The sequence below is a fragment of the Harpia harpyja genome, chromosome 2, assembly GCF_026419915.1.
Source record: "Harpia harpyja isolate bHarHar1 chromosome 2, bHarHar1 primary haplotype, whole genome shotgun sequence".
NCBI lineage: Eukaryota > Metazoa > Chordata > Aves > Accipitriformes > Accipitridae > Harpia > Harpia harpyja.
The window spans coordinates 69,986,264-70,012,989 of record NC_068941.1 but is presented as its reverse complement, the minus strand read 5'-3'; the positions used below and the strand labels follow the sequence as shown (position 1 = coordinate 70,012,989).

The 26,726-nt window shown below is 35.7% G+C and overlaps 2 protein-coding genes across 5 annotated transcripts in view; both read left to right on the top strand.

Moving 5' to 3' along the window:
• The window catches only part of PI4K2B (phosphatidylinositol 4-kinase type 2 beta), a 22,585-nt gene extending 6,942 nt beyond the window's left edge, over positions 1 to 15,643 (top strand). For 2 of the 3 annotated variants that reach the window (XM_052780327.1, XM_052780325.1), the window contains exons 3-10: positions 3,041 to 3,241; positions 3,735 to 3,866; positions 5,264 to 5,417; positions 7,623 to 7,690; positions 8,198 to 8,297; positions 9,345 to 9,478; positions 10,536 to 10,595; positions 13,192 to 14,901. In XM_052780327.1, coding sequence (XP_052636287.1) covers positions 3,041 to 3,241; positions 3,735 to 3,866; positions 5,264 to 5,417; positions 7,623 to 7,690; positions 8,198 to 8,297; positions 9,345 to 9,478; positions 10,536 to 10,595; positions 13,192 to 13,365 — 1,023 coding nt within the window. In that variant the 3' untranslated portion in view covers positions 13,366 to 14,901. Of the gene's footprint in view, positions 1 to 3,040; positions 3,242 to 3,734; positions 3,867 to 5,263; positions 5,418 to 7,622; positions 7,691 to 8,197; positions 8,298 to 9,344; positions 9,479 to 10,535; positions 10,596 to 13,191; positions 14,902 to 15,526 lie in introns of those variants that run through there. The other variant, XM_052780326.1, reaches the window with a different exon arrangement.
• On the top strand, positions 15,061 to 26,726 carry ZCCHC4 (zinc finger CCHC-type containing 4). Of its 2 annotated transcripts, XM_052780323.1 has the most exons (13): positions 15,061 to 15,210; positions 15,527 to 15,645; positions 16,921 to 17,003; positions 17,693 to 17,968; positions 18,471 to 18,551; positions 18,866 to 18,938; positions 20,553 to 20,703; positions 21,119 to 21,219; positions 22,453 to 22,574; positions 23,196 to 23,271; positions 23,786 to 23,837; positions 24,594 to 24,738; positions 26,424 to 26,726. In XM_052780323.1, the coding sequence occupies exons 1-13, from the start codon at positions 15,099 to 15,101 to the stop codon at positions 26,545 to 26,547; spliced, it is 1,515 nt and encodes a 504-aa protein (XP_052636283.1). In that variant the 5' UTR covers positions 15,061 to 15,098; the 3' UTR covers positions 26,548 to 26,726. The 2 variants fall into 2 exon arrangements, with proteins under 2 accessions (XP_052636283.1, XP_052636284.1); XM_052780324.1 differs by lacking the exon at positions 23,786 to 23,837.

The following is a 26,726-nucleotide window of genomic DNA, read 5'->3' as shown; positions in this document are numbered from 1 at the left end:
GGATTGTGAGAATAACGATACAGAGTTCCTAGCTGACTTTCAATTTTGCTTTTATTCTTTGTGCTAAATTTAGAGTTTATCCAAATTTGTTACCCATATTTAAAGGTCTGATAAAACTTCATTTTGTCAATAGTGCAACTGCCATTTGTAGAGTGGATTTCACATTCTGTTTGATGGAGTATTGTATCATTCTACTTCAGACCGGTTATGTGACTTGCTTTCTCCTATTCTTGAGTAATCTCCTCTTCCTTATGCTGGGGAAGAGTTTATTGAAGACATGCTAAGCCTTCTTACTGGTCAGTTTCTGAAGTGTTTACCCACACTAATATCAAGTTACAGGTTGTACATCTTATTCGCTGCTTTGGGTCTATCAGAAAGATAAAACTAAAATTGCCTAACTAAATTATTAACTTTTTGCATTTATTGGCACAGTTGTATACTGATATGAAGCAGGTCAGTACTTAAGCAGCACGATTGCTGAAGTGTTGAATATTTCTGCATTTGTTGTTCATTGTGTAACCAATAAAGTAAAAGACATTGTGTCTGTTACAAACTGTTCTACAAAATGTTTTTGACAGTTTAGCTATTGGCTAATTGGTAATGCCAATGGAGTCAGTCTAGAAATTAATTTTGACTTGCAAAATTACGACTCGCCTTGGAAGCTTGTTCTACTCTGATCCTCAACAGCAGTGGGTCTGCAAAATTTAGCAAGGTTCTAACTTCAGTGAAACCTTGAAAACCATATCTAGATTTGATAGTATAGCACAGTACAGTCCAGGCAAGTAATGGAATGAGCTAAGCTCCTTTTTAAAATGGGCAGTTTGTAGGAAGTATTATCCAAAGAGCAATTCAGAAAAGAGATAATTAACGGCTTGGCATATACCACGAAATACACCACTATGTTTCTGGGAAATGAAAAGCTGCTAGCTTTGTTTTGAGCAGGTAGATACCTGTGATTCAATGGGAAAAGTTTAAATAACTCTTTAACAATTCTAAACCTAACATTAGAATTTTGACTAAACTAGTATACCAAGTAAATTCAGTTTCCAAAGTGTTGTCATTTAAAAAAAAAAAAAAATAGTGTGTTCAGAGAACATTGCAGCCTTTCACATTGCATAGCATATTTATTGTAAGCGTAACCTTTTGTGTAGGTCTAAATTGAATTGTGTCTGTGCAGTTGCATAGAACTTGCTCTTGATTTTGAATGTAACTGTAGAATCACAAATAACAGCATACCGAAAACAGAAGAATTTTTGTCAATTTGTTTCCTGCCCCTGTTCATAGGAAACTTATTTTATAGGATGGATGCAAATAATGATATTTTGTAACTTATTTCTCCTGGTAGTTGATGGGAATGAATCAAAACAGATGGACAAGACAGGTGGTGCTACTAATGCCTGGTGTCTTGTGTAATCTGTTTACAAATGGAATGAAGTTCTCTGTAGTTAGTTTGTCTTGGACAAAGCAAGATTGTCTTGGGCAATCTTGGACTAGTTAGATTGTCTTGGACAAAGTGGGTGAGAATTCTCTAGAAGCTAGAACAACTGGTCAGGTCCTCTCCCTAATCTGGTTGAATAGGCAGTTACTGAAGCAGAATGCTAGTTCTGACTGCCAGCAAGCTTGTTCATGACTTAAGAGTGTAAATTGGCTATGAGTGTTGGTGCAACAACAGGTGGTATTTAGCTCATTGAGATAATAACTTTTTTTTTATAATGATTCAGGAAAGTACTAATATGGGAAAATGCTTCTTAAACAGTTGTTCTTAAATATTTATTAGATACGAATTTGATTTACTTACCGTGGTCCTATGGGAAGGAATGAAGATACAGCATTTCTACAGCATTTCACTTGAGCTATGGAAGAGTTATTACATGGACTTTATGCACTAGGCTAAAGTTTATCAAAGATAACTGGAAGGTTATGTATTTTAGTGTAGTAATAATCTTGTGGTTCCAGGTTAACAAATACAGTCTCACATATAGGAGGCACCTTGAGAAATCATCTATTTAATGCCTGTGTTGTGGAGCAGGATCATTTTAACATGATTCCTGATGAATATCTAACCTGTTGTTGGTGGTGTCCTGTTTTGGAGACTCTACAACCTGGCAGTCTGTTCCAGTCTTGAGCTGCTCTTAAAGTTCAAAGAGGTTTTTTCTTTCCATCTTCTCTGCTGGGATTTAAGCCTATCATTTCTTGGCTCATTAACAGTAAATGTGTTTTTCTTCTTTTCTCTATAGCAACCTATTACCGTAGTTCATTGTGCCCCATTTTCTTTTGGGCCAAACAATCATAGAGTCTTTCATTATTAACATTTTTTTGTGCTTATTCTCATTGGTTTTTTCAACTTTCTCCAGTTTAACAGATTTCTTGAAGTGTAGTGTCCAAAATTGGACACAGTACTCTGAGTAATTTTAAGCTTTACTACGCATCTCCAATGTAAATAGTAGCTGATGTGTGTGTGAACCATTGTCAGCTTTGAGTTGAGGAATCTACAACTGTGCTAAGAGACACCACCTTTTGGAATTGCAAAGTGCAGAACATTTTGATCCATTCAAACTTAAAGCAATAAATAAAATAGATAGAAAAGGTAACATCTGATTATTAGCATTCTGTATGTTTGTCGCTTTCCTGGAACCATTATGTCTCTGAAATATCTTGTTGATAAGTTAATTGGTGGGCTGAAAGTGATTTTTAAAACTACTTTTACAGCGTCCTTTTTAAAAAACTTAGAATATAAAAAAAAATCGTATTCTAAAATGCAGTCCTCTAATTTTAAAAAACTAGTAAATGTTAGCTGGTTTGGATTTTTCTCTTATGAAGAGCTTATTTTGAATTGGTCCTACTTCTAGACAAGCATTTGATGATAAATTTATTTGGAATACCATTTTGTTAGTTTTATTATTTTGTCATCTAAAAAGAGCAACTGTAAAATGCAATGTATAGTATCTAATCAATACTTTCAAATAACTAATTTTCAAAATAATTTTAATCTTTTGCAACTCAAAGTATTTATACTTTAATTTTGTATTATTTATCCTAGAAAATTATTGGAGTGTTCAAACCCAAATCTGAAGAGCCTTATGGACATCTAAATCCAAAATGGACCAAATATTTTCACAAAGTTTGTTGTCCTTGCTGCTTTGGCAGAGGCTGCCTCGTTCCAAATCAGGGATACCTCTCTGAAGCTGGTGCCTATCTTGTGGATGACAAGCTGGGGCTAGGAGTTGTACCTAAAACTAAGGTAAAAGTTAAAATACCTAAATTATTGAATGCAAAAAAAAAAATATAGTGACAGATTTGTGAGTCTCTGGACTGTAGTTGTGGAGACATCCTTGTATATCATGCATTATCCCTAAGTCATTTATGAACTATTCCAAGTCCAAAGGCACAGTGGTTTGGTGTAGAAATAATGACTGTAATTTTTGTTCTAAAGGATAAGTTTGAGATCTGAATTGAATCTCTGGAACCACTTCAGTTTCTAGCATGTTCTGACACTTTTGTGCCTCATGTTTTGGTGAGATGCAAAAATTGCAAAAAGCAGCATATAAAGATTCCCATTTTTGTTTGAGATAAGTAAAATAGCAAATATTCACCTTTTTATATAAAATTTGTCTTTTGGAAATGCCTGATGCTTCCTTTTTGCTTTTTTGACAACTAAGCTTAAAATTTACTGTAAACTTATAATTGAAATAACAAGGAATTCTGAGCTGTGTTCTTGACTTTCATATTTTAAGGTTGTCTGGCTTGTCAGTGAGACCTTTAATTACAGTGCAATAGATCGTGCAAAGTCAAGAGGAAAAAAATATGCTTTAGAGAAAGTGCCAAAAGTTGCTAAAAAATTTAATCGAATTGGACTACCTCCTAAGGTAAGATGAAAAATAAGTAATCTGTGCATTTCCTGATTCTTACACAAAACTGAATTTAAGAAAACTGAATAAAAAGAAAAAAAAATATAGGTAACTTCAACAGTAGAAGAAAAACCTTGTTACTTGTTGAAAACTATCTCTGAATGACTGAAGTTTGATAAATGTGACTGTTTCTACGCAAAATCTATCCCACTTTGTTACATCATTCCTTCATTGGAACTATTTTAATAATCTTGCCACTTTTTGTTTCAGTTTGCAGTCTAGCTTTCTGCTGGAGTAGTAACATGTTAAGATGTTGTACATGTCTCACTGTTCTTTTCTTTCATTTTCTTGACTGCTTAGTATATTTCCCTTCAGTGTCATGTTTTTATAATGTCTAATTGTTTCTCCCCTGTAATTTATCTAGTTCTTTAATTTTTCCTAAATCATGATGTTTTGGTTCCCCCCCCCCCTTCTATTGTTTCTTTTATTCTTTTAGGTATCCTATTGTGGGTCCATCCTACCTTCCTTTCATCTTGTGTGCAGTGCTCCACTGACTAAAACCTCACATCTTTCTTGCCTAATGGGCCTTTTTGTAGCACCAAAATATCACCACAGTGTTCTACTCCTAAACTTTTAAAACACAGGTCATGTACAGCTTGGGTAATTAATTTGTGTCAGTTTCCAGCAATTTTGATCCATGTGACATATGTTATGCAAGCTTGTATCAGCATGGTTATTTCACGTGCTATGTGTTTATCCATGTCTCTGCATGTGTGCGTCTGCATTTTACTTCTTGAATATAAGTCCTCTTTTGAATTTTAATCTTGAGCACCTTTCCTGTTGCCCACACATATGGAGCCTATGCCATCTGTAGTTTTCTTCCTTGGACTCTTTTGGGAAATGTATTTCAGCCATTTTCATGCAAAAAGTGTCTGTCTTGAAAAAATGTATGTTTCATTGATGAGAACAGCAGCCTTAAGCAAGTTTTTTAGAGAGGAGGATTTTTTTCCTGTTGATTTTGGTGAGTTTCCTATGAACTATTGAACCAAGTGTTTCCAATGAAAAAGAGAATAGATGTTATATCTTTTGCTTTATTTCAAATATTGCTCGTGATACTGAGTGTTCTTTTATGTTGAGCTGTCTGGCTATGTTTTATTCCCGGTGAACTCAGTGAGTGTTTAAACAAATAAATAAATAAAAAAAAACCCACCAAAAAACCTAGAAAAAACCCTCATGATTTGAGTCTTTTTTTTAGAATTCAGGAATGAAGAGAAACCACTTAGTAATTTTTTTTAATGTCATGCTTCCTGTGTTCTGAACTTTGAAAGTATATAATCAGTTTTTCTGTTAATGTTAAGATTAGTTATGTGACCTATCCAAGTGCATTTTCCAAAAGCAGTTTCTTAATGTTTCAGGTTGGCTCCTTTCAGCTGTTTGTTGAAGGATATAAGGAAGCTGACTACTGGCTCAGGAAGTTTGAAACTGATCCCTTACCTGAGAACACAAGGAAAGAATTTCAGTCACAGTTTGAAAGATTGGTTATCTTAGATTATGTCATCAGAAATACAGGTATTTGTTAGTGTCTCTCGGTATCTATCTACTTTTGTGAGGCAGAAATGGTAAGCAATGCTGGCTGAAAGTTGCTGCTGAAGGCTTTTAATGCATTTCAAATGCTTTTTTCACAATTGAAGGCCAGAATGTGGCATTTTAAACTTTAAAAAATTTACTTTGGATTCAAACATTAAATATTGCAATATGACAAAATCCAAACAACCCGTTTTGGCTGTTACTTGATACTTTAAAGCAATGTAAGAATTCAAGAAAAAATACTTTATGCTTGAATTCTCATAGTAGGCTATTAACTGTCTGTTTCCCCTGATTAGGATAAGGAATGGTGGGGTTTCAGGAACCATAAGAAAAGCCATGACTACCATTCCTTTTATGCTAAGGTGGAGCTGATTAACAGCACAGTTTTGCATCAGTGCAAAATAGTTCATATTGTGACTAGGCACTGAAGTACAACTGTGATATATATCGCTTGGTTTTCCTGCATTCTTGTTTCTTTCACTCAGAAGATGGGATTCTTCTGTTGACTATGTAGGTGATCTATTTCCTCAAGAATCCAAAGGCAGTTTCATATTTAAAATACTTCCTTTGCTGCTTTGTCAGAGGTAGGCATCTTTACTCTTCTTCAGACATACCAGCTCTAGTTAATTTTCCTTTTCTTAAATTCACTTATTAGAAAGGAATCCATCTGAAAATAAGTCACTCTAACCTGTGGCTTTTTAGAAGCAAACTGAAAGAAAGAGTCATAAGAATGTGTCATGATTTAACCTCAGCTGTTAACTAAGCACCATGCATCTGCTCGCTCACTCCCCCTTCCACCCAGTGGGATGGGGGAGAGAATCGGGGGGGGGGAGGGGGGAAGTAAAACTCATGGGTTGAGATAAGAACAGTTTAATAGAACAGAAAGGAAGAAACTAATAATGATAATAATGATAATAATACTAAAATGACAATAATAATAATAAAAGGATTGGAATATACAAAACAAGTGATGCACAATGCAATTGCTCACTGCTCGCCGACCGACCCCCAGTAATTCCTGAGCGGCGATCTACCCCACCCCAACTCCCCCCAGTTTATATACTGGGCATGATGTCACATGGTATGGAATACCCCTTTGGCCAGTTTGGGTCAGCTGTCCTGGCTGTGTCCCCTCCCAACTTCTTGTTCCCCTCCAGCCTTCCTGCTGGCTGGACATGAGAAGCTGAAAAATCCTTGACTTAGTCTAAACATTACTTAGCAACAACTGAAAACATCAGTGTGTTATCAACATTCTTCTCATACCTAACTCAAAACATAACACTATACCAGCTACTAGGAAGAAAATTAACTATCCCAGCTGAAACCAGGACAGAACATAACACTTTCTAGCTGCTGCTATGGTCTTTCACATTTATCAAATAGATCCCAGCGTTTCCAAACAAATACTGTGTCCTGGGACATTCTTAAAATCATAAGAAAAGTACTCAAAATGCAAAACCTCATTACGTGGATTATTCTACCTTCATCTAATACATTTAGTCATGATGGAACATGAAAATCTTCTGATGGATGTTTAACTAAGCTTAAGGGAGCACCTTAAGATGACAGAAGGACCTACAAATCCATGCAATCATCCTCTATCTAAAAGACCTTGTCAAAGCCTTCAGTGTCTCAATTTTGTCTGAACGGTGCAGATGTTTTCAGCTTCTGAAAGGCTCTTCAGTTTTTCCCCCCTCCATCTTTGAAGAGTCTGTTTTCTCCATGTAGTCAAATATCACACTATCTATAATTTTGGAGGCCCTCTCCCTTTCCCCATCAGCATTAAAAGAAGCTTAAAAATTAAGTCATTGTGGTTGCTGCTGCTGACAGGTTTTTTTTTCCCCAGGAAAAGCGCACACTACAACCAATCTTTCTGCAGAAAATGGATTAAAACAGTTTCTTGTAGTTTTCTTGATACTTTGCTGTATATTCAGCCAGTTGGAGAAGCTAAAGCAGTAATACGTACCTAAGAGCACTTGATAAATTTTTGGTGTTTCCAGTAAATCGGTTGCCTCATACATTTCAGTAAAGCTAAAACACATGTATTGTGGTGGAAAAAACTTTTTGAACAGTTTTGCCTGACTCCTTTGGTAAATTCTCAATTTACAAGATTAGTCATTGTATATCACTTTCGGTAATGATTTCTTTATAAATGACATGTTGTGACATGCATTTTCCTGTTTAAAGACAGAGGTAACGATAACTGGTTAGTCAGATATGAAAAACAAGATGATGGACTTGATCTGTCAGATAAGGTAAGAAAATTATACTCTGAAACTTATATTCTTTAAATTGTTTAGTTTTATAACTTGGTCTTGGCAGGGGATTAAGTGCATGACTTTAATCCTGGGGCATGGTCTCAGGAATTATGATAACTGCAAATTATTCTAGACAAAATGAATGGAAAAGCTATTTGGTTTAGACTCATCTGGATAGAACAGTGCTAGAAGTTATTTTTATTGTTCTGTATTTTTTTTCTTTACTAGCTTGGGCTATAATAATAAAACTGCCTACTGTTGCTCAAACACATTTGTTCAGCTACTTACGTGCTCTGCTTATCTTGTATTTGGGGAAAGGGCTCCTTTTTAATGCTGGTAGAGTAAGAATTATAAGTGCTGGAGTTTATTTGGATACTGCTTTATATTGTTTAAGTTGACTTTAAGCAGTGAAGCTAAAAAGTATATTATTTAGTATTTTTAATGTATTTCACTATTTTTGTAAGCACATAGATATCACTTATTTTTGAAATATTCCTTCTATAGGATAGCCAATGGACAACAACTGAAGAATCTACTATTAAAATTGCTGCAATTGACAATGGTTTAGCATTTCCTTTTAAGCATCCTGATGAATGGAGGGCATGTAAGTATTGTATTCTTCAATAATCTTCCTTTTGGGAGTGTAACTGCCAAATAAGTATTTTTTATTTGTGGTGGTGTAGTAAGAAACTAAGAAATCATGACTGTAGTTATATATTGAATTTTTAAATAACATACTCTTCTTCAGAAAGTTAGCAACAAATGCCATGTTTGCAATGGCGTATGTGATTTAGTCCTTGTTCATGTTTTTTTACCCTTATACCTTTAAACAATATTAACACATGGATATTCATAAACATACTACTGTATGTAAACTGATGGTGGAACTGAAACAATTTAGCAACACTTTTCTCATGTGTTTTCTTGAAAAACATGGTGGAAAATTACTTGAGTGCAAGGATATGCAAGTTATCTCTCAAATGGCCAAATTTCTATTTCAAAACACAGGGTACTGTTGTAGGTGAACAAGTAGACAAGTTAACATGTTATTTTTACTTGTTCTCAGCTTTAGCTTCCTTTGTAGAAGTTAATCTTTGGTGTCTTCTTTAACATCTGGTAATATTAATTACTCTTACCGTATCTCTTGAAAAAGCTGTTTAATAGCAATTATGTGAAAAGTTAAGAATGTTTTGTTCAGCATGCTTAGAAGGCGGCATTTTAATAAACTAAAAATGTTACTAAAAAAAAGTAGCTACCTTTTTGTTAATTCTTCAGTATGAGTCAAACATGAAAGATTTCTGTTTGATTGTAGCCATTATTTTACTCCAAAGGAAGCTGTATTACTAAACTAGGATAAGGCCTCTACTGTTGCTTACAGTATTTAATTTATATACCTTTTTTACTTACTGCTTCAACTAATTTTATCTTATTACTTAAAATATATTTTCACTGTTTGGAAAAAAGGCTAAGTAGCTGTAAAGCTGCTTTTGTAAATGTAGCCAAAAAGTGTATATGCGGTAACAATGTTGTGAAAAATGGTGTGTTACTGAGAACTTCCAGTAGGCAGCAGAGTACTGTATCAGTGGTAAGTGCTTGAGAATTTCATTTTTGCCTGTTGTTAACGATTAAGTGTACTGTTTTTCTGCATTAGATCCCTTTCACTGGGCTTGGCTTTCTCAAGCAAAAGTTCCTTTCTCTCAGGAGACCAGAGACCTAGTTCTTCCTCGCATTTCTGATATGAACTTCATACAGGATCTTTGTGAAGATCTTTACGAACTATTTAAGGTGAATCGAGTGCTGCTTTGAATTGAGCATTACTGAAATAGTTAATACCTGTAATGGAAGAGTTAGGTGGTTTTTCTTTCTGTGAATTTAACTTCCGTATGTCATGATACTGTGCTATTTTAGCTTTAACATTGGCATGGTAGAAAGGGTTTCTATAATTGAGGAAACTGTGTCACTAATGTGGCTAATTGATAGTAATCAGCTCATCTGAAAACATAATTACCTTTTATATATCTAAGGGTCACATAATCAATTAAAGCTAGTTAACTTTTATAGCACAAATCTTTGTGAAAACTCCATTTAATGTACCTGTGTGGTGTGTATACACTTAAGATAAACTGTAGCAACCTGAGGAAATCATTAATACTTAATTTTACATACATATATTGTGTGAAGTTGATGCTGAAATCTTGACCATGTCTAAAGTAAGTCAGACTTATTTTAAAGATACTGAAACTGTGCTACAGTATTGACATGTAAAGAATTGTTCTTCTCTGAAACATTCCATAAACAATTGTGTCAGATGTTCAAGTGAAGTAATCTAAATGATCAGGATGGAAAGAAATGGAAATTTTAAACTTTTAATGAAAATGCAGCTGTAACGTCAAAACTAGATCCTGAAACACATTCGCAGTATTTATGTCTTTGACTCAGTTGTATTCAAAGTGACTCTGGGTTTTCTGTTAAACCCAGTGGAAATTGAAGTATGTAATAAATCTGAAGGAGGAAGTATTCTTTTGCCAGAGTAAAATGGGAGACAGAGCAGTATGACATTATGTGATTGTATTAAGCCTACCTACCAATGCCCTAAAGTGGTATCCACTGATGTATTTTACTTTTATGATGTGGAACATACTTCGTTTTCACATATGTAAACTTGCTGCAATAAATAGACTTTTTTGTGGGTCATACTATGACTATTTGAAGCTTCCAAAGATTATTATAATGTTGGTAAATATGATTGTGTGTTATGAAATTGATGAATTTGCATGCTAAATATATAGCTAAAAATAAATAGGTCATTTCCTATAATAACTGTTTGTTTTCTTTAATGAAGACTGATAAAGGATTTGACAAGGCTACTTTTGAAAACCAAATGTCCGTTATGAGGGGGCAGGTAAGACTGCTTTTTTACATTTTTATTTATGTATTTAATTTGTCATCACTTCTCAGCTGTTCTTTTTAGAGCTACAAAAACTGGCTCCTATTCAATTGAAAGACACTTGATGGTATTTTCATCTGAGAAGACTAGATTTCTCTCTAGATTTTGTTCCTATTTGCATATAGGTGAGACAGCAGAAAGCATGTACTGATTTTTTTTTTTTATTTTATTTTTATAGAAGATGATTTTCTTAATGCAGTTGGGTTTTATTGCTTTTGTGGGGGATAGGGAAGGACTTCATACCTATATTTTCTTAGAAGGTGTTTTAAGAATGAAACACTGAAGAAGAGTCATAAACTTGGATGGAAAATTTGGTGGGTAATTTCGTTACGTTATTGAAATAAATGTGACTTTATTTTGGAGGGTTAACTTGATTATTGAAATACCTCTCACAAGAAAGCAGTATTAGGGGTAATAAAATTTCTTCATCCTAGCAAATGTCAGAACCATACTTGGAACCAATCCAGCCATTTTCAGATTAGAAATTTGATGATAATTAAGTGTTGGGGATTTTTAACACTGAAACAAGAGGGAATGGTTTCTCCATCTTCTTGCTGTTCTAAAATTTAAGACTGGTGTCATATACTGGAAAACAAGCTTTAGCTAAGAACAAATTATTTAGTTCGTTGTAGGCATAAAACAGTGATTTGTGAAAATGTAAGGGCATTGGACTAGATAAATTAATAGTCTCATTTGCCCTGAATTTATTGAAACTAACTTCCCTGTGTTCATAAATTCAACATGAATAGTTTAAAGCCAGACATTCACAATTCCTAGAGTGGCTTAATCCGACCTTTTCTCTGTATGATTTATCAGGAAGTACCTTGCACAAGACTGCAGCTCTGCTTAGTCAAACATCATCCCAGATAACACTAGTTATGTGTGGTGGCTAAAAGCCAGCAAACCTTACTTATTAAATTGAATTATAGGAGTTATTTCTGAAATAACTTTTCTGAGAAGTTTGTGCAGTCACTGGAAGGTCACTTCTGAAATATACATCCATCTTAAACTGTCTTAAGTAGCTTTTTTGTGATGAGACAATTGGCTACAGGGAATCTGTTATTTAACAGAAAGCTTAAGGAAAAAAACTGATTATATAATTGAGAGAGATCTAGATAAGGTTGTCTAAATTAATTTCCCACTATAAAGGCTGCATCTGGACCCTTTTGTCACACCCTTTCCCTGAGGTGAATTTCAACAGAGATTTGTTTGGGGTTTTTTTTTCTTGTTGGTTTGGGTTTTGGGTTTGTTTTGTTTTGTTTTTTTTAAATCTCTCTTTAGCTATACAAGAATGTGTTTCACTGTGGGATATGTCAGGTTTTCAGGCATGGTTTTAGGGAAGAAATGCAGATAATGAGTTATTCTTGGAAGTGATTAGAAATACATCAGCAAGTGATGCCTTTTAGCACTGATTTTAGACTTGTGTTTGGTGTAAAACCAAAGTATGTTACAAGGGCATTATAGAAGAGTTGGATATCTAGATCACATAATGGATTCATTCAGTTAAGATAAATTTGTGGGATAGCCAAAACATCTGTAAATACATCCTTAAAAATGAAAACTTTAAGAATTAGAAAATGAAGAATCTAGTTGATAAAGATAAGGAGGCTGAAGAGAAATATATCTTGCACATATGGGGGGAGGCCTTTAAATTTAAGGTACCAAAAGTAGCTAGAAGCATATTTTTGTCAAGCGGGGAAAAAAAAATATTGGGAAGGGTTTCAAACCCAAGATAAACAGTTCTCTCAAGAACACAGAAACTAAGCAACCAGGTAACACAGATCTACAAAGGATTGCCTTAGAACTTAGAAAATGTAAAAGTCAAGTGGAGTTGCTGGAAGAGCCAAATTGCAGTAAACCGTGCAAAAAGACTTTATCTGTCAGGGTTCTTCAGCCATGAAAGTGCAGAATGAGCAGGGGATCAGTAAGTCACACAAGGAATAAAGGGGCATTGTGCAGGGGGAAAAAAAGGCCTGATGTTAAGGATAATGCAAGTGTGTCACCAAAACTAAATTGAATACTTGCTTCAGTTTTCAGCAGGATAACATTGAACATGGAGTAAATTATCAGGGTGGTTCATGAGCACTGAGGTTTTTGGAAGGAAGATAACAGACTCCTGGGAGCTGAGAGCTGAATCATATGGCTTCATATCTTCTGATATGAAAATAATTTGTAGCTAAACTCCTGGTAGATCCTGTGCTAAATACATGTTGATTGCTTTCTCGTAGGTTTTTTTCATTAAAGGTGTAATGCTCTTAAGTGATGTGCTAAATTTAAAATGCTCTTAGATTTTTGTCTCTAACATTTTCCAAAAATTCGAAGAGGATTGCATGAAATATTCAAAAAAAGATAGAAGGGTAGTCAGATAGCGGTAGGATGTCATAATGTTACCAAATAAATAAAATACTTCTATTTGCAATAGAGTATCTTAAAAATAATTTGACAGTGCAGTCCTCTACAGAATTGATTTAAGAGTGGCATCTAAATTTATAATCCTGTTAGCCACAGTTTTATTTGTGTGCTCTCACCTTACCTGCTTTTACTCTTTTAGATACTAAACCTTACTCAGGCATTAAAGGATGAAAAAAGTCCCATTCAGCTTGTTCAGATGCCACGTGTGATTGTGGAGCGAAGTAGCACTGGAAGTCAGGGCCGAATTGTTCATCTGAGTAATGCGTTCACGCAGACCTTTCATAGCAGGAAGCCTTTCTTTTCCTCCTGGTAGCAACAAAAATACATGGGAATCGTAAGTTTCTCTTAACTTTAGGAAGCTACTTCTGTGTAAAAGCTCTGCAATAACGTATTTCTGCTGTATACCAAGAGGTCTGACTGCCGACACCTCAGAACTTAAATTCTAAAGACTTAAGAAATGTATTTTGAATGTAATAAAAGTTTACAATTTTTGTGTCAAAATTGTGAATTCTTATGTCAGGGAATGAGAAGAACTTGTCCATACTGTATTTTTATAGGCTAAATTAATGTATTCTGAATAAGGGAAGATACACAGTTTGCATATGCTGAGAAACTACTTTTGAATACAATAAGAATTCTTTTTGTTTCATATAAATGTGAGAACCTATACACTATCAATTTCTTTTTATATGGTCTTTTAAAAAAAAAAAGTGCAGAATGTTATCTTTGATTGTGAAAATGCTTTTCTTTGGAATTTCTTCCTGATATTTTAAGCTGTTCATAGATTTTTGTAGGCTAGTTACTTGAAAAGTCATACACAAAAAAAAAAAAATTAAAAAAAAAAATCAATCTGTCCTTGACAAACAAGTGAAAGAAAGGGTGAAGGGAAAAAAATGCTCCAAGTAGGTTTTTTTGCACGTGGGGACCAAAAATAGTTAAATAGCTGAATTACAGCAAAATTCAACCTGAGTAAGTACACACAGTTCCTACTGTGACAAAATAAACTGAGTGTACGTTTCAGAGGTTGAAATTTCACTTGTGGCTTTTAGAACTTGTGTATTTAAGCACACGTATGGAAAATTGTGATATTTCTTTATAGATCCATCACAGCGAAAGAATTGCACCATGTTGTTACAGGTTTGTTTTGCCATATGGGTATAAATGTGTTCATCAGTAGTCACCAAAGTGGTTCTCTACTGTTAACAACAGAAGCACTAACGTGTTCATCACAAAGCCAGTCTGCCTTCTAAATCTCTATCTAAACACACTGTTATTTTTTTTTTGCCTAGGGAAAGGGGGGAAAGAGTAATACAGAGAGCACAGAGAGTTACTGTTGTGCCCTTAGCAATGTTGTGCTCACCTGCCCATTGCCATTTGCATTTATGTTGAAGTTACATGGTTTAAGACATGATGGTCATGTTTCTAGATCTGTGGCTTATGTAACATGGTAAATATTTTTATTTTATTAATTTTCTGGACAGTTAAGACCAGGAACGGGAGAGAAACTGCTGCTGTTATGAAACCTTCAGTATTTCAGACATTGCTGGATTTTGTAATTCTAAGCAATACTGTTGAACTCAAAAATAATAAAATGCTTGTATTTTATATAATTTGGAGTGGATGTAAATATTAATGTAGCATGTCAGCAATTCACATGACTAACTGGAACGTATAAGCCTTAAATGTAAAACTCACCGTACAGTGGAGTTCAAAGCAAGATTGAAATGACCACCTTTATAAACTTCCCCTGATTTCGTTTTTATCCAGACAGTTTATTAAACAATTAAAGATGGTGTTTATGTACCAGACATGCCTATTGAAGAAAATAAACGTCACAGTCTCAAAGGCACGGGTCCTGGGCTCCGCTGTGTTATTTGCCGTGCAGGAAGCAGACCCGAATTTTGGTTTATTTCGTCCGTGTTACTAACGGGAGTTTTCTCCCCGGGCGGCGGGGCCGCCGCACCGCTGGGGGGCGCCGTAACGTCGGCTGCTCCGCTCCTGCCTTACCCATCGGGTGGCGAGGGCTGCCGGGAAGGAGGCGGTAACATGGCGGCCAGCGGGGAGGGTGACCCGGAGGGCTTGTGCGGTGCGGAGCGGCCGGGGGCGGGCGGGCTGGCCCTGCTCGGCCTGGCGCCCAGCGCTCCCAGCTGTCCGCACGGTGAGCCGGGCGGCGAGGGGGCCGCTCGGGCGGGCTGGGGGCGCGGGCCCCGCCGAGGGGAGGAGCGGGGCCGGCCGGGGGCTCTGACGGCCCTGACTGAGGTGGCCGCCGTTCCCGGGGGGGTGGGGGTTTGACACCTGCCTGAGCGTCTCTGCTGCTCGTCCGCAGCTGCTCTCTCGGCTCCCCTGCGAGGGCTTGTGCTTTACAGCAACCTTTGGTAATGCTTTATTCTGGAAGCGTGAGACTTGCAGCGGAGGCATTAAAACGGATCTGTTGGTGTCCTGTGTGTCATCCTGTAATTACGTTTGTCGTTTAGGTCCTGCTCTTCTGTTTGTAAAGACCAGCCAAGGAAAAGAGGAAGGAAGAAGATTTTATGCATGTTCAGCTTGTAGGGATAGAAAAGATTGTAACTTTTTCCAGTGGGAAGATGAGAAGGTAAGAGAGCGCTGCTTAAGACTATAGTAAATATTGGCGATTTTTTTCTCTATTTAACAGAAAATGGCGGGGGGGGGGGGGAGAGTATATTTTGTTCTGGAAATGCGCGGCAATTGCTGTTTTGTAAGCTTTGTCTAATAGTTGGTATTTAGCAGAGCTCTTGTTTCTGTCAGGAGAACATGTTGCAAGTATAACTTTAAGGAAGGCTGTGTACATTTTGAGCAAAACTGGCATTTGTTTCTGTATTGCCAAAACACTTAGGTATTTGAGTTACGAAGTTTGCGAATGCTATGCAATGTTGAATAAAATAGGACAGTTCTGGTCCCAAGATGTTCTCATCTTCCATGGTTAAGACAGAGAAAATCTGATGGATACAAGCAAACTTTGGTCACATAATTGTAGGGTAACAAAATTGGGATTGATATGTATTCATGGAGACCTTGCTGCAGTTTTTGTCCACTACGTTTTGTGTTGCTTTTTCTGTTTCCTAAATGAGTATCTTGTGTTGCGGTCATTGATCTCAGCAGGTTGGCAGGCTGGAATTTAATTGTGTTCATAAGCGGTTCATTGCTGGGCTGGTTACTACTGAAAAGTTGCATAAAGAAAAGATGAGGTGATTAATCACTTGGTTGGGTAGATATATGTGGTATTCCTAGTGAAATTTCATTTTAAATTTCACTTGTGTCATGGTGTCTTTTGTTCTATTGAATTTTACTGTATTCCCCTTTAAACAAATCAGTTCCATCAGTTTTGCGCAAATGTCTTGAAACTCTATTGACTGTGAAACCCTAAGTATGTTTTGTGGGAACAAAGTAGAAGACTCAGAGAAGAGCATGTTATTTTAAAATAATCACACACAAAAGACTTGGGCAACATTTCTACTGTCATCAGTTGTTCAGGATCAGATCATAGTTCTTCAGAGGTGATGCAACTGCTGGCATGCATTAATGGAAAGTATACTTCTTTCCATCTTCATCATAATCATGTTTTGAGTTTTTCTCTGAGTATGACATGTAGTAGAAGAATGAAATTCTTCTATTTATTTTACACACAGTTTAAATTCACGAGAGACTCGTGTTGTTTTGCAGCATGCTTCTGTGCTGCAGTCATGCTTGTTCTTAAGCAACAATCCAAAGAATGTGATAATTTTTCTGCACAGAGTAACTAAAGCATAAGACCTTTGATTCACCCTTTTTGTTTAATATTGAGATTTAATGTACAATACAGAGCGATATCTGTTTGGTTTGTAACTTTTTATATACATAAATTTTACAGGTATCAGAAACTAGGCTTGCGGCACGTGAAGAATATAATAGAAATCATCAGCCGCCTTTTACACACAGGCAGAATGTGGAAAGGTATTGTTAAATATATTTTCTTCACTAAAAATCAAGTAATACAAGTTTAGGTACTCTGAATGTAGAAGTAATATCTCAGGATTCTTTAAAATATGAAAACATACCAGAGGGATTTGGAAGAATAAGAACTCGTTGACTGCAATGGGAAAATAGCATGAAACATCTAATTAGAGCATGGTAGTTTCAACCCAGGAATTGTTTTGTTTTTTTTTTCTCTGTGTGTGTATAGTTCTTACATTAGTGCTTATTATGTGCTAACAAGAGGTCAGTACTAGTTTCAGTTCAAACAATTATTCCTGACTTCAATGTGCAAAAGTAACAGGCTTAACGTTGTGAAAAGAAGCAAAGGTAATACAGCAACAAATAATGTCCAAGTTTTCTGTATAAACATACAGGACTGCTTGCTGGTAGTGAATATAGAGTTTTCACTCTGTAATCCAGTTATTTTACGGGGAATCTCAGTATATTTGGCCAGCGTATTATATGCTTTTCAAAGTGTCCTTTGAATATTTTTTCATCAGTATTCATTCACATGTATATAATGGAGTTTTGCAAGAGCAATTTAAACTACATTGCTTGTTTAAAGGCCTGAACTCTTAAAAAACATGAAACCCCCTTCATAGTTCCCCTTCATATATTTTATAGAGGCTTTTTCAAAGTTTGTTCCCTATTGTCTTTTGTATTTAAAGGTACAAGAATTTTGTTCTGTTGCCATTATCGAAGAGGAGGTTTTGCCAGGAATGCCAGCAATTGCTGTTTCCAGCTGAATGGGAAAAACACTTGGATCACCAGCTCCTGTGTAATATCTCTACTGCCCAGTTAAAAAGTCCCAGTCAACTTCTGTATCCACTGGAGAATAAAAAAACAAATGCACAGTATTTATTTGCAGACAGAAGCTGCCAGTTCCTACTGGATCTTATTATTGATTTAGGATTCAGACGAGTGCTCTCTGTTGGAACACCCAGGTACATCAGTGAGAATTGTTACACTTTCAAATAATATTTCTCTCAACACTGTGCAGCTTACTAATATATAAATAATCAAGGATTCTCCCATAATAAGAGGTTCACCACTCTTTAGTTGGTTGGGATTATCCAAGCATCTAGTGGGGTCTTTGAGCTCGTAAGGTACAGGAGAAGATTGTAGCTAAACTGACAATAACACACATTCACACTTTAAATGCCCTGCTTTGTTTTTTACAGAAGTGACAATGAGTTTCTTTGCTTATGTTTGGTTTTTTTTGTTCATGGTGATCCAGTAGGCTCCACTGACTTTTCATCTTTTAAGACTAGCATATTTTTCTAACTTTGAATATTAGCTAAGTGGAATCATCCAAATTCAGATTACTCCATTTTCTTTATCTGTTTGGTTTTAGGTTTAGTAAAGTACGAGGCATTCTTGTCTTGCAAGATTATTTCTGAAGCCAATGATTATGTGTTAAATTTCTTTGCTCCAATTATACTTCAGGCTTCATGAAATGATCCAGTCAAAAGCATCACAAGGAGAAGATTTCAGGGTTAGAAGCCTTCTGCTAGATATTGATTTCAGGTAAGTTTTGACAAATGTTTATCTGTCTGAAGAGTATGTACAAAGATTTGTGTTCTTATTGCTTTAAAAGATAAATTGGTGGTTGTTTTCCCTTTCCTGTCTCTGCATCTCTGTTCCTGCACACATACACAATTGACATCCAGTTTATGAGAAAAGTAATTATACTTAGTAATTCCCAGTATTGGTATGTGTTGTCAGTAATCGGAACCCAAAGATGTTGTTTTTCTTAAGGCCTTGTTTTCACTGTAAATGCCCCTTAGGGCAGGCAAGAAGTTGTTTATATTTTTCTACTACTATTAAAACTTGTTTTACAGGTATTCACAGTTTTACACAGAGGATGAATTCTGCCACTACAACATGTTTAATCATTATTTTTTTGGTGGAGAGGTAAGGCCAAGTATTTCTTGAGTACTTTGTAAGGAAGTACCTGCTGTTGATGCAGAATTTTGTAAGAAAGTCATGGCTAGTCTAGTAGAAAACAACTATCATGAGACAAAAATGGTCAACAGTACTGGAAATCAAAGAGTAACAGTGCCTCTTCAGGAATTCTCTCCCCACTTGATTCAAAGATAAAGTTGCCTATTAAATGTATGCTAACTAATGTTACTTACACACATTAACTGCTGCTTTTATTAAAATGACAGCTTGGTGTGAGTTGTTGCATTATATAAGTATTCATTAGCCCTCTTCCTGTGTTGTTAAAACAGAATTAATTGTTTTATTCCCAGCCTTTAGAGACCCAGTAGATGCCATGGGACTCGTTCACTGGTACTTGAGGTGGGAGGGAAGAGGCTGTTTTTCTGCTTTGTTCCAGGCAATCAAGGTCAAAAGGTTAACCTTGTCATAAAATGAGGTTGAATTAGCGTAATTGTTAAAGAAAATGCTGATTTTCTTTTATATGTCACATTGAGTGCTTAATTTTGAGTTTATTAGGTAACCTGCAGCTGTAGTTGGACATTTATTGTAGCTTTGTACAGAGAATCACAGTGTAATTCAATTCCAAACATTAATTTCAAACATTTATCCCAATAGCATACTCACTCACTCTTTGCTCTTCCACTGCCATTATTAGTAAGCCACCACTGATTTGCATAAACATGTTTATTGCAATACCTTTCATATTATGTAGGTAATTTTCAGATTTTTTCCATTCTAAAGGCTAATTTTGAATGGTATCTGGAAAATAAAAAGAATTGTCTAGAATGAAATGGGAGGCTGGTCTGAAAGCCTTACCTTTGAATTTTTTTAATCCATTACTGTATTCAAGTTTTGTATTTTTCAATTAAAACAAAAGACTGTTCATCTGCATTATAAACACTGTAGTGTTCTTTTCAAGGTGTGAAAAGGTGACATCTGTAATGACACTGTATTGCAGCGTATTCAAGGACTGAATTGCAGCACTTTTGAATGTGTATTTGTGTTAAAAATCTGGTTTTGGAATGCAGTTGAATCTAAGTAATAGATGAGAGAACACTGCAAGATGGCAGTGAATACATACCTTTTTACATTTCCTTCAATAATATTGAGTCCAGGTTAGATTGCTAAAATTTGAACATGATGTATTTTTATAACCAGTATGGATTCAACTGGTTTGCAGGGGACTGAATTTTTTCGCATTACTTTGATAGTGCTTTACAGAATAAAACTAAAGTTAAAGGGCATGAATAAAATGTATTCTGAGCCTGAACTTTGCTTTCTTGCTATGAATAACATCTTTTTTCCAAGTAAAATTTAGTACCCTTAGGAAGAAGACTATCTTAGGAAGCTTGAACTGCATCTGCCCTTGATACATTATCTCTAACTGAACAGGGCACTTGTTTTCAGTGCTTCAAATCTAGTTGGTTTTTTTGAATGCTACACAAAGGGAAATTCACCTCCACAAGAGGAAGTAACTTCCATCTTCAAAGTTGAAACTTCTAAAATAATAATTTACAAGGACAATATTTTTACAGTTCCAGTTCTTGAATCTATATTTCTGAAATTAACCTCTGTTTCTTACAGGCTGCATGTGAAGCTTGTAGAAAATTCTTACATCAAGACAATGGTGGAAGAGTCATTATGGTAACTGATCCCCCATTTGGAGGTTTAGTGGGAGCACTGGCTGCTAGTTTTAAAAAACTGATGGCAATGTGGAAGGAGACTGGAAAAGAAGGTATGTATTACAACTGTGATTCTTGCTACTTGGGTGAATGTGAACACACATGTTATAATTTCTAAAGATGAACTACTATATATCTAATTTACTCTCCTGATACTTCTAGTTTAATAATACCGAATTCTCTAAGTCTCTCTCAAAAACTTTGCAATTAAAATGGACTTTAAAGGTAGAGAAGAATAAGCTGTCAAACCAGTACCATTGCTTACCAACCTAGGCAGGTGACAAGAGCTGTTAGTTAAGTGGAGCTTACAGCTCCGCATATATAAAATATGCCAAGACTTTGTCGCCTAAAGGAACTAGTTCTTATGCCCAGCAGGATGTACATATACATGTATTCAGAATGTTTACTGTAAATTTTTCATGCTTCATGTACCTTGTTTTTCTTTAATGTACATCTTTTCATTACTAGGTCATAACAACCAAGAGATGCCCATGTTCTGGATATTTCCATACTTCTTTGAGTCTCGTATTCTTGACTTTTTCCCAAGCTTCAGTATGATGGATTACCAGGTAAGACTGAATCCAGTGAATCTGCTAAATTTCAGTCATGTGCAATGTGAACAGGAATATGAATGAAAGCAGATATAATGGTAGCACTAGTCTGTAGATGGGCTGCCTTCTTGAACTTCAATTTTGACTTGGACGTACTGCAAACCCTGTGGTGCTCATCATGTGAAGCCCAGATTCTGTATTTGTATTAGTCACACCTTTGACAACTTTGTCACACTCCTACAGTTTATACATATCTTTTAACTTACTGCCATCTGTCCATTAACTCATATCTTCTGCCGGGTTTTCAGTGTGACAGAATTTGTAGGTGCAAAATTTCGGCAGGTGCATATTGCAGAGGTGAGAGGTAACTCGAAGAAGAGTGTTTCATTCTTCCCAGATGTTGAAATGTCAGTAGCGTGGTGGGTAATGCCCAGCCCTGGTCCAAAAAAAATTTAAGGTCTTTCATCTCCAAAACTGCTGGGACCAGAGTAGAGTTACAACAATGGAAAATTTTGGAATTATGTAATAAATGAAGTTGTCAGTGATAAAGCAATAATCTGTCATCAACTTCTCCAGTATTGTATCCATTCTGTAAGTTGTTTAAGAATGCGTACATCAGTGACTTTTGAGAGCTCAATCATGGGTGTTCATGGTGTTAAAGTTTTATTTTCTCATATAACAACTCTGCATAAAGTTTGATGTGGGTGTTCTGAACAACGTATTTGTATCTTGTAGAATGGAAATTTGTGCTAGGCTAGACTCTGCATTCCTGCTAGTGCTCAGAGATGACAACTTCTTTGACAAGTCTCTGAAGGCAGTGCTGGAAACAGCAGCGATGACTGGATTTGCAACTTCGTAATTATTCTGAGATTAAGATGCATGTCAGCTCTGGTACTGCCAGATAGACCAAATGGTATAGTTCCATTTTTTTTAATGGGTTGCTCTTTTGTAGGACAACTGCAATGTTATTTTAGATATCTCATGCAAAAGAGCAAAAAGGGATAAGTAAAATAGGGTTATTGTACTGGGAACTTAGTTTCTTGAGTCTAGCCTGATATTATGGTTGCACAAATTTAAAAATAAGTGAGACAGAATACTTGCTGTAGAATTTGTAATCTAATTTGGGGTTAGAGTCTTTTATATAAAAACTAAATTTCATAAGGCACATATAAAGATGATAAATATGTAAATAGTTCTGCCTGTGCTTAGCATTCAGTTTAAGACTCTTTTTCTATGGTTTTATTTTTCTAGGTAGACTATGATAATCATGCACTTTATAAACACGGCAAGACAGGTCGTAGACAGTCTCCTGTCCGTATCTTCACGAACCTGACCCCAAGTATGATTGTACTTCCTGTAGAAGAGGGTTATAGGTAAGATGTGTTAATGCTCAAGTGGCTGAAAGAGTGCGTTTGTTCTTAATTATGGCATAACGTCTCTAAAGGACTTTGGGATGGTGCTGTTCAGTATCATCATGCCTAACTTTTGGATGCCAGGCTCAAGAGCACATTTGTCTGTCTCATTCTAAGGTTGCATGTTCTATAAACAATGTGTAGGAGAGCTGGGCACCTAAAAAGAAAGTTACATTTTCCAGTGTGGAATGATGAGATTCCTCAGCTTGTCTGTAAGAAATGTTGTGTACACCTACGAGAGAGATTTACAGCTATGCCTGATAATCAGCTTGGTTGAGACAGTAGTTAATAAAATGAACGCTAGGAGAAGCATCAAGGACAAAGGAATGGATTTGGTTTGATTTACTGCTGATAGTGTTGCTAATTTGAATTCAAACACCTGAATTTTACTATTTGGATGTACTGTGTCTAATTGATTATAAGGCTCTGGGCCTAAGTGGTGATTTTATGCATCAAAACCAACATCTTTAATTTAGCAAAGTGATTTTGCAATCCTTGTATTTATTGTTGAGCTTGTATAAAATTAATTGCTTTGTGAGCAAATACTGGACTAGTACATTTATAATTTTTTTTTTTTCCCAGGTTTTGCACTATTTGTCAGCGGTATGTTAGTTCTGGTAACCAGCACTGCAAGATATGCAATTCATGTACGTCAAAAGTAAGTATTTTGACTTCTTTCTGGATGGTAGTTTTAGCAGTAGTCAGATAGTAATTTCTGTAATACCTGCTCTGGTAAAAACCTATTCTGATACCGATTTCCTTGGGAAACCCCAAAGAGTTCAGTTTTGTAGACTCATTATTAACTTCACAGGACATCATTCATAACCCACTGGAAGTTAATTTCTCTTTCCCCGATTCCTTTGTGTTGGAAAGAAGACAGGAAAAGTTTGCTACTTGCCACTTACACCATACCTTATTCATCAGCGGTCTGTTGACACATACATTTCTTCTTATGTTTCGAAGTTGTAGAACTTGCCAATTTCAAAATGCAGCCACTTTCCTGCGATTGTCACAGATTCTCAGGACTGCTGTTTCTAAGTTACAGTCCTTTCTACAGAGGACCTGTTTCCGTAAATAATGGGGACCATACATCAATGGTTCAGTTTTAAGATAGAATCAGTGGGGTTTTTTAAAACAAACAAACAAACAATGCATTTATTCATCTTTTGTAGGATGGTAGACGATGGAAACATTGTGTTCTTTGCAAAAAATGTGTAAAACCCTGTAAGTACAGAAAAATAATTTTCTAAATAAAAGTACACTTGTTGTTTAAGCTGTAGTCCAAAGAAACTGAGATTACAAACCGGAAGAGAAAATATTCTGTAAAAGAAATAAAATGTAATCATTCAGAAGACATAGAGTAAAGGAAAAATCTCAGTTTCACATGAGTAGCCATTCGATAACTTACGTATATTTGCACTGTGTGGAAACATGATAAATTCTTGTCAAGGCGTACTAAACCCCATTTGTATTTGTTATGGGAAAACTTAAATATTTTTATTTGTCATATAAGTGTTTCCTGGTTTTGTAGACCTTTTCATTAGAATTTCATAAACAAATAGGCAATTACTAAGATGTTTGAGAGGGCATGATCAAATTATGTTGCATACACAAATGAAATTGTATTTATAGCTGTGTTTAAATAGCTGAAGCAAATAATTTTTGTTACTGATACAGAAATTGCAATTTGTAAGTCCATTTTAACATCTGGACTATTTTTCATGTTAAGATCACATAGAGGATAATAATTCTAATGGCAAAATAATTCAGTTATATTGAAATAGTTACACAGTATATCTAATGAAGAAGCACCTGGCTGCCTTATGAAATGTGGTAACGCACCAGAAACTGACTACATCCACCTCTGTAAAACTAAAACAAAATCAAAAACCTGGTAATAGAGCCTGTATTTAAAGCTTGGTGTCAGAATGATCATTCTAAACCTTTTCAAGATCATAAATCATGTTCCTTGTTTTGCAGCTTGGTTTCACTGTAATAATTGCAACTGCTGTGCTCTTCAAAACCACACTTGTGAGAAGACTGATGCTGGCTGTTTTGTTTGTGGCAAGGCAGGTCACAAGCGCAGTACCTGTCCCAGTCTCTCCAGCAGCAGAACAGCTTGCCAGTAAGTGTGATATTGCATTAATATAATAAAAGATAGCATTCAGATGAGATTAGATCTTATTTCACAGAAACAATTTAGAAAGAGATGATTTTTGGCTTTGGGTGCTGATGTCAGCTTTCACTATTGCCTGCTTGCTGTGTTGCTGGGGTGTATATACTGAAGGGAGGATATGATAAAAACCAGGCAGGTCACTTACTGTGGCTCCCAATTCCTTAACTGTGGCTTTTCTTTCAAAACTGATTTATATGGATCCCAAACTTGGTGAATGGTGCATGGGGATAGCTCTGTCAAGAAGATTCAGTATTAAAGTAATGAAGCACTTTTATCCCTATCAGATTCCTCACGAAAGGGCAAAGAAAAGAGTCACAACACTTTTTATTGCTTCCTGGCTCTTTTGCTGTGTTGTGGCATCTTTTTCTTTTTTCCTTTTGGTATTTCAGGTGATCTCTGTAGTATGGTCTAAATCTCCACCATGTAAGATCTGCATTAATGAGGGTCACATTAAGTACTTCTATTCTACCATGATTGTGCTTCTGTAACATACACAAGCACATACTTGTATATATCAAAAGACAAAAAAAATGGTGTGTGATGGTCTTCAGGTGGATCTAACTGAAAAGAGGGAAGGGGATTTGCTAAGAGATGATCCAGCAGTTGGCTCAGTCTTTCCAGTTTGGGATAGTTGACCCGCACTTTTGTAACTTCCTCTCCAGAGTGCATGGGTTTGTTTGTGATTCTTGACTTGAGCGGCTGTAGCAGTGGAAATACAAATCTTCCCTCCTAAAAGACGTACCTCTGTTGCATAGTGAGATTCAGATAGTTAACCTCCTGGATTAGCATCAAGAGATTCATCAGATGCCTGCTGGATGGTAGAGGACTACAGCTATGTTGCTTCATGTCCTGCTGTGACATTGATCTGAGTTTTGGTTATGGAGTATTAGAGAAAAAAGGTAGCAATATTTCATTTTACATATCTCTCTTAAAAATTCCCTCCTTTAATGTTTTTTTTCTTTGCTTAAAAAAGTAAAAAGGATACTAAAAGAAATTCATGAAACCTCATGTTTCTTCCATGAAGTAAGATGTTATTCTGTCCATTGTAGTGGAACGGTTTAGTCCTTTCAGGCCACGAGTTATTTCTTTTGCTGATTTATTGCAGAAGATAACTTCGGTTTCTTTTTCTAATAAAAACACCTGTATGTTTTATTTGTTAAAAATTATTCCATATTTTGTGCTATGAAATACATCCTTTCTCAGAGACAGAGAACAATCCATTTGCTAGTTATATTTAGGTCCTGTATTATTTGCAGGAGTCTTCATAATGTTGTTAAACCTGATGTAGTTTCTTCTAAGCCTTTCTCTCATATATTCATGCATTATATATTGAGCATGAAAGTCTGTATGTGCTTTTTTTGTACTTGGTGAGTGGCCTTTCTTAAGTTTTCCACATCCATTTAAAGGTAAATGCTGAATAAGTACATAAATGAAAATTAATGGCAGTAAAGTGGACAAACAGTTTTAGGAAGATTAAATGTCATAACATTGTAAGATGGAATGTTCCTTGTACTTTTTGTGACAGTACTTCTGAGTTCATACACTTACATGGACAGATTATTTAAAATACCAGCAAATGTAGAAGTACCTTCTCCATTTTATTCTAATCTTTATGTTCCTTTTTTGCTTTACAGAGCTGATGAAAAGCAAAAGCAGAAAACTCTAAAGAGGGTAAAGATGGGTATCTGTAAAAGATCAGCTATGAAGCACGCCATATTCTCCAGGAAGAAAGTAAAGAATAAGAAAAAAAAGACGTGACTTTTCTTGCTGATACATAGTTGTTAATATTTTTTTTGATGGCCAGCCTTTGTTTCCATTTTCTAAAAATGTTAATATTAACATCCAAAATAAAACCTGATTGAATAAAAAGGGACAATTCTTTTATTATACATCATTACTGGCACAAAAAACCCGCTAAGTAAACCATACACTTACCA

Excerpts from the sequence above, each read along its gene's own strand:
- ZCCHC4 (XM_052780323.1), top strand. The coding sequence starts at position 15,099 with ATGGCGGCCAGCGGGGAGGGTGACCCGGAGGGCTTGTGCGGTGCGGAG. Across the intron at positions 15,211-15,526 it reads CGCTCCCAGCTGTCCGCACG|GTCCTGCTCTTCTGTTTGTA; the intron begins GTGAGCCGGGCG and ends TTTGTCGTTTAG. Across the intron at positions 22,575-23,195 it reads CCTGTAGAAGAGGGTTATAG|GTTTTGCACTATTTGTCAGC; the intron begins GTAAGATGTGTT and ends TTTTTTTCCCAG.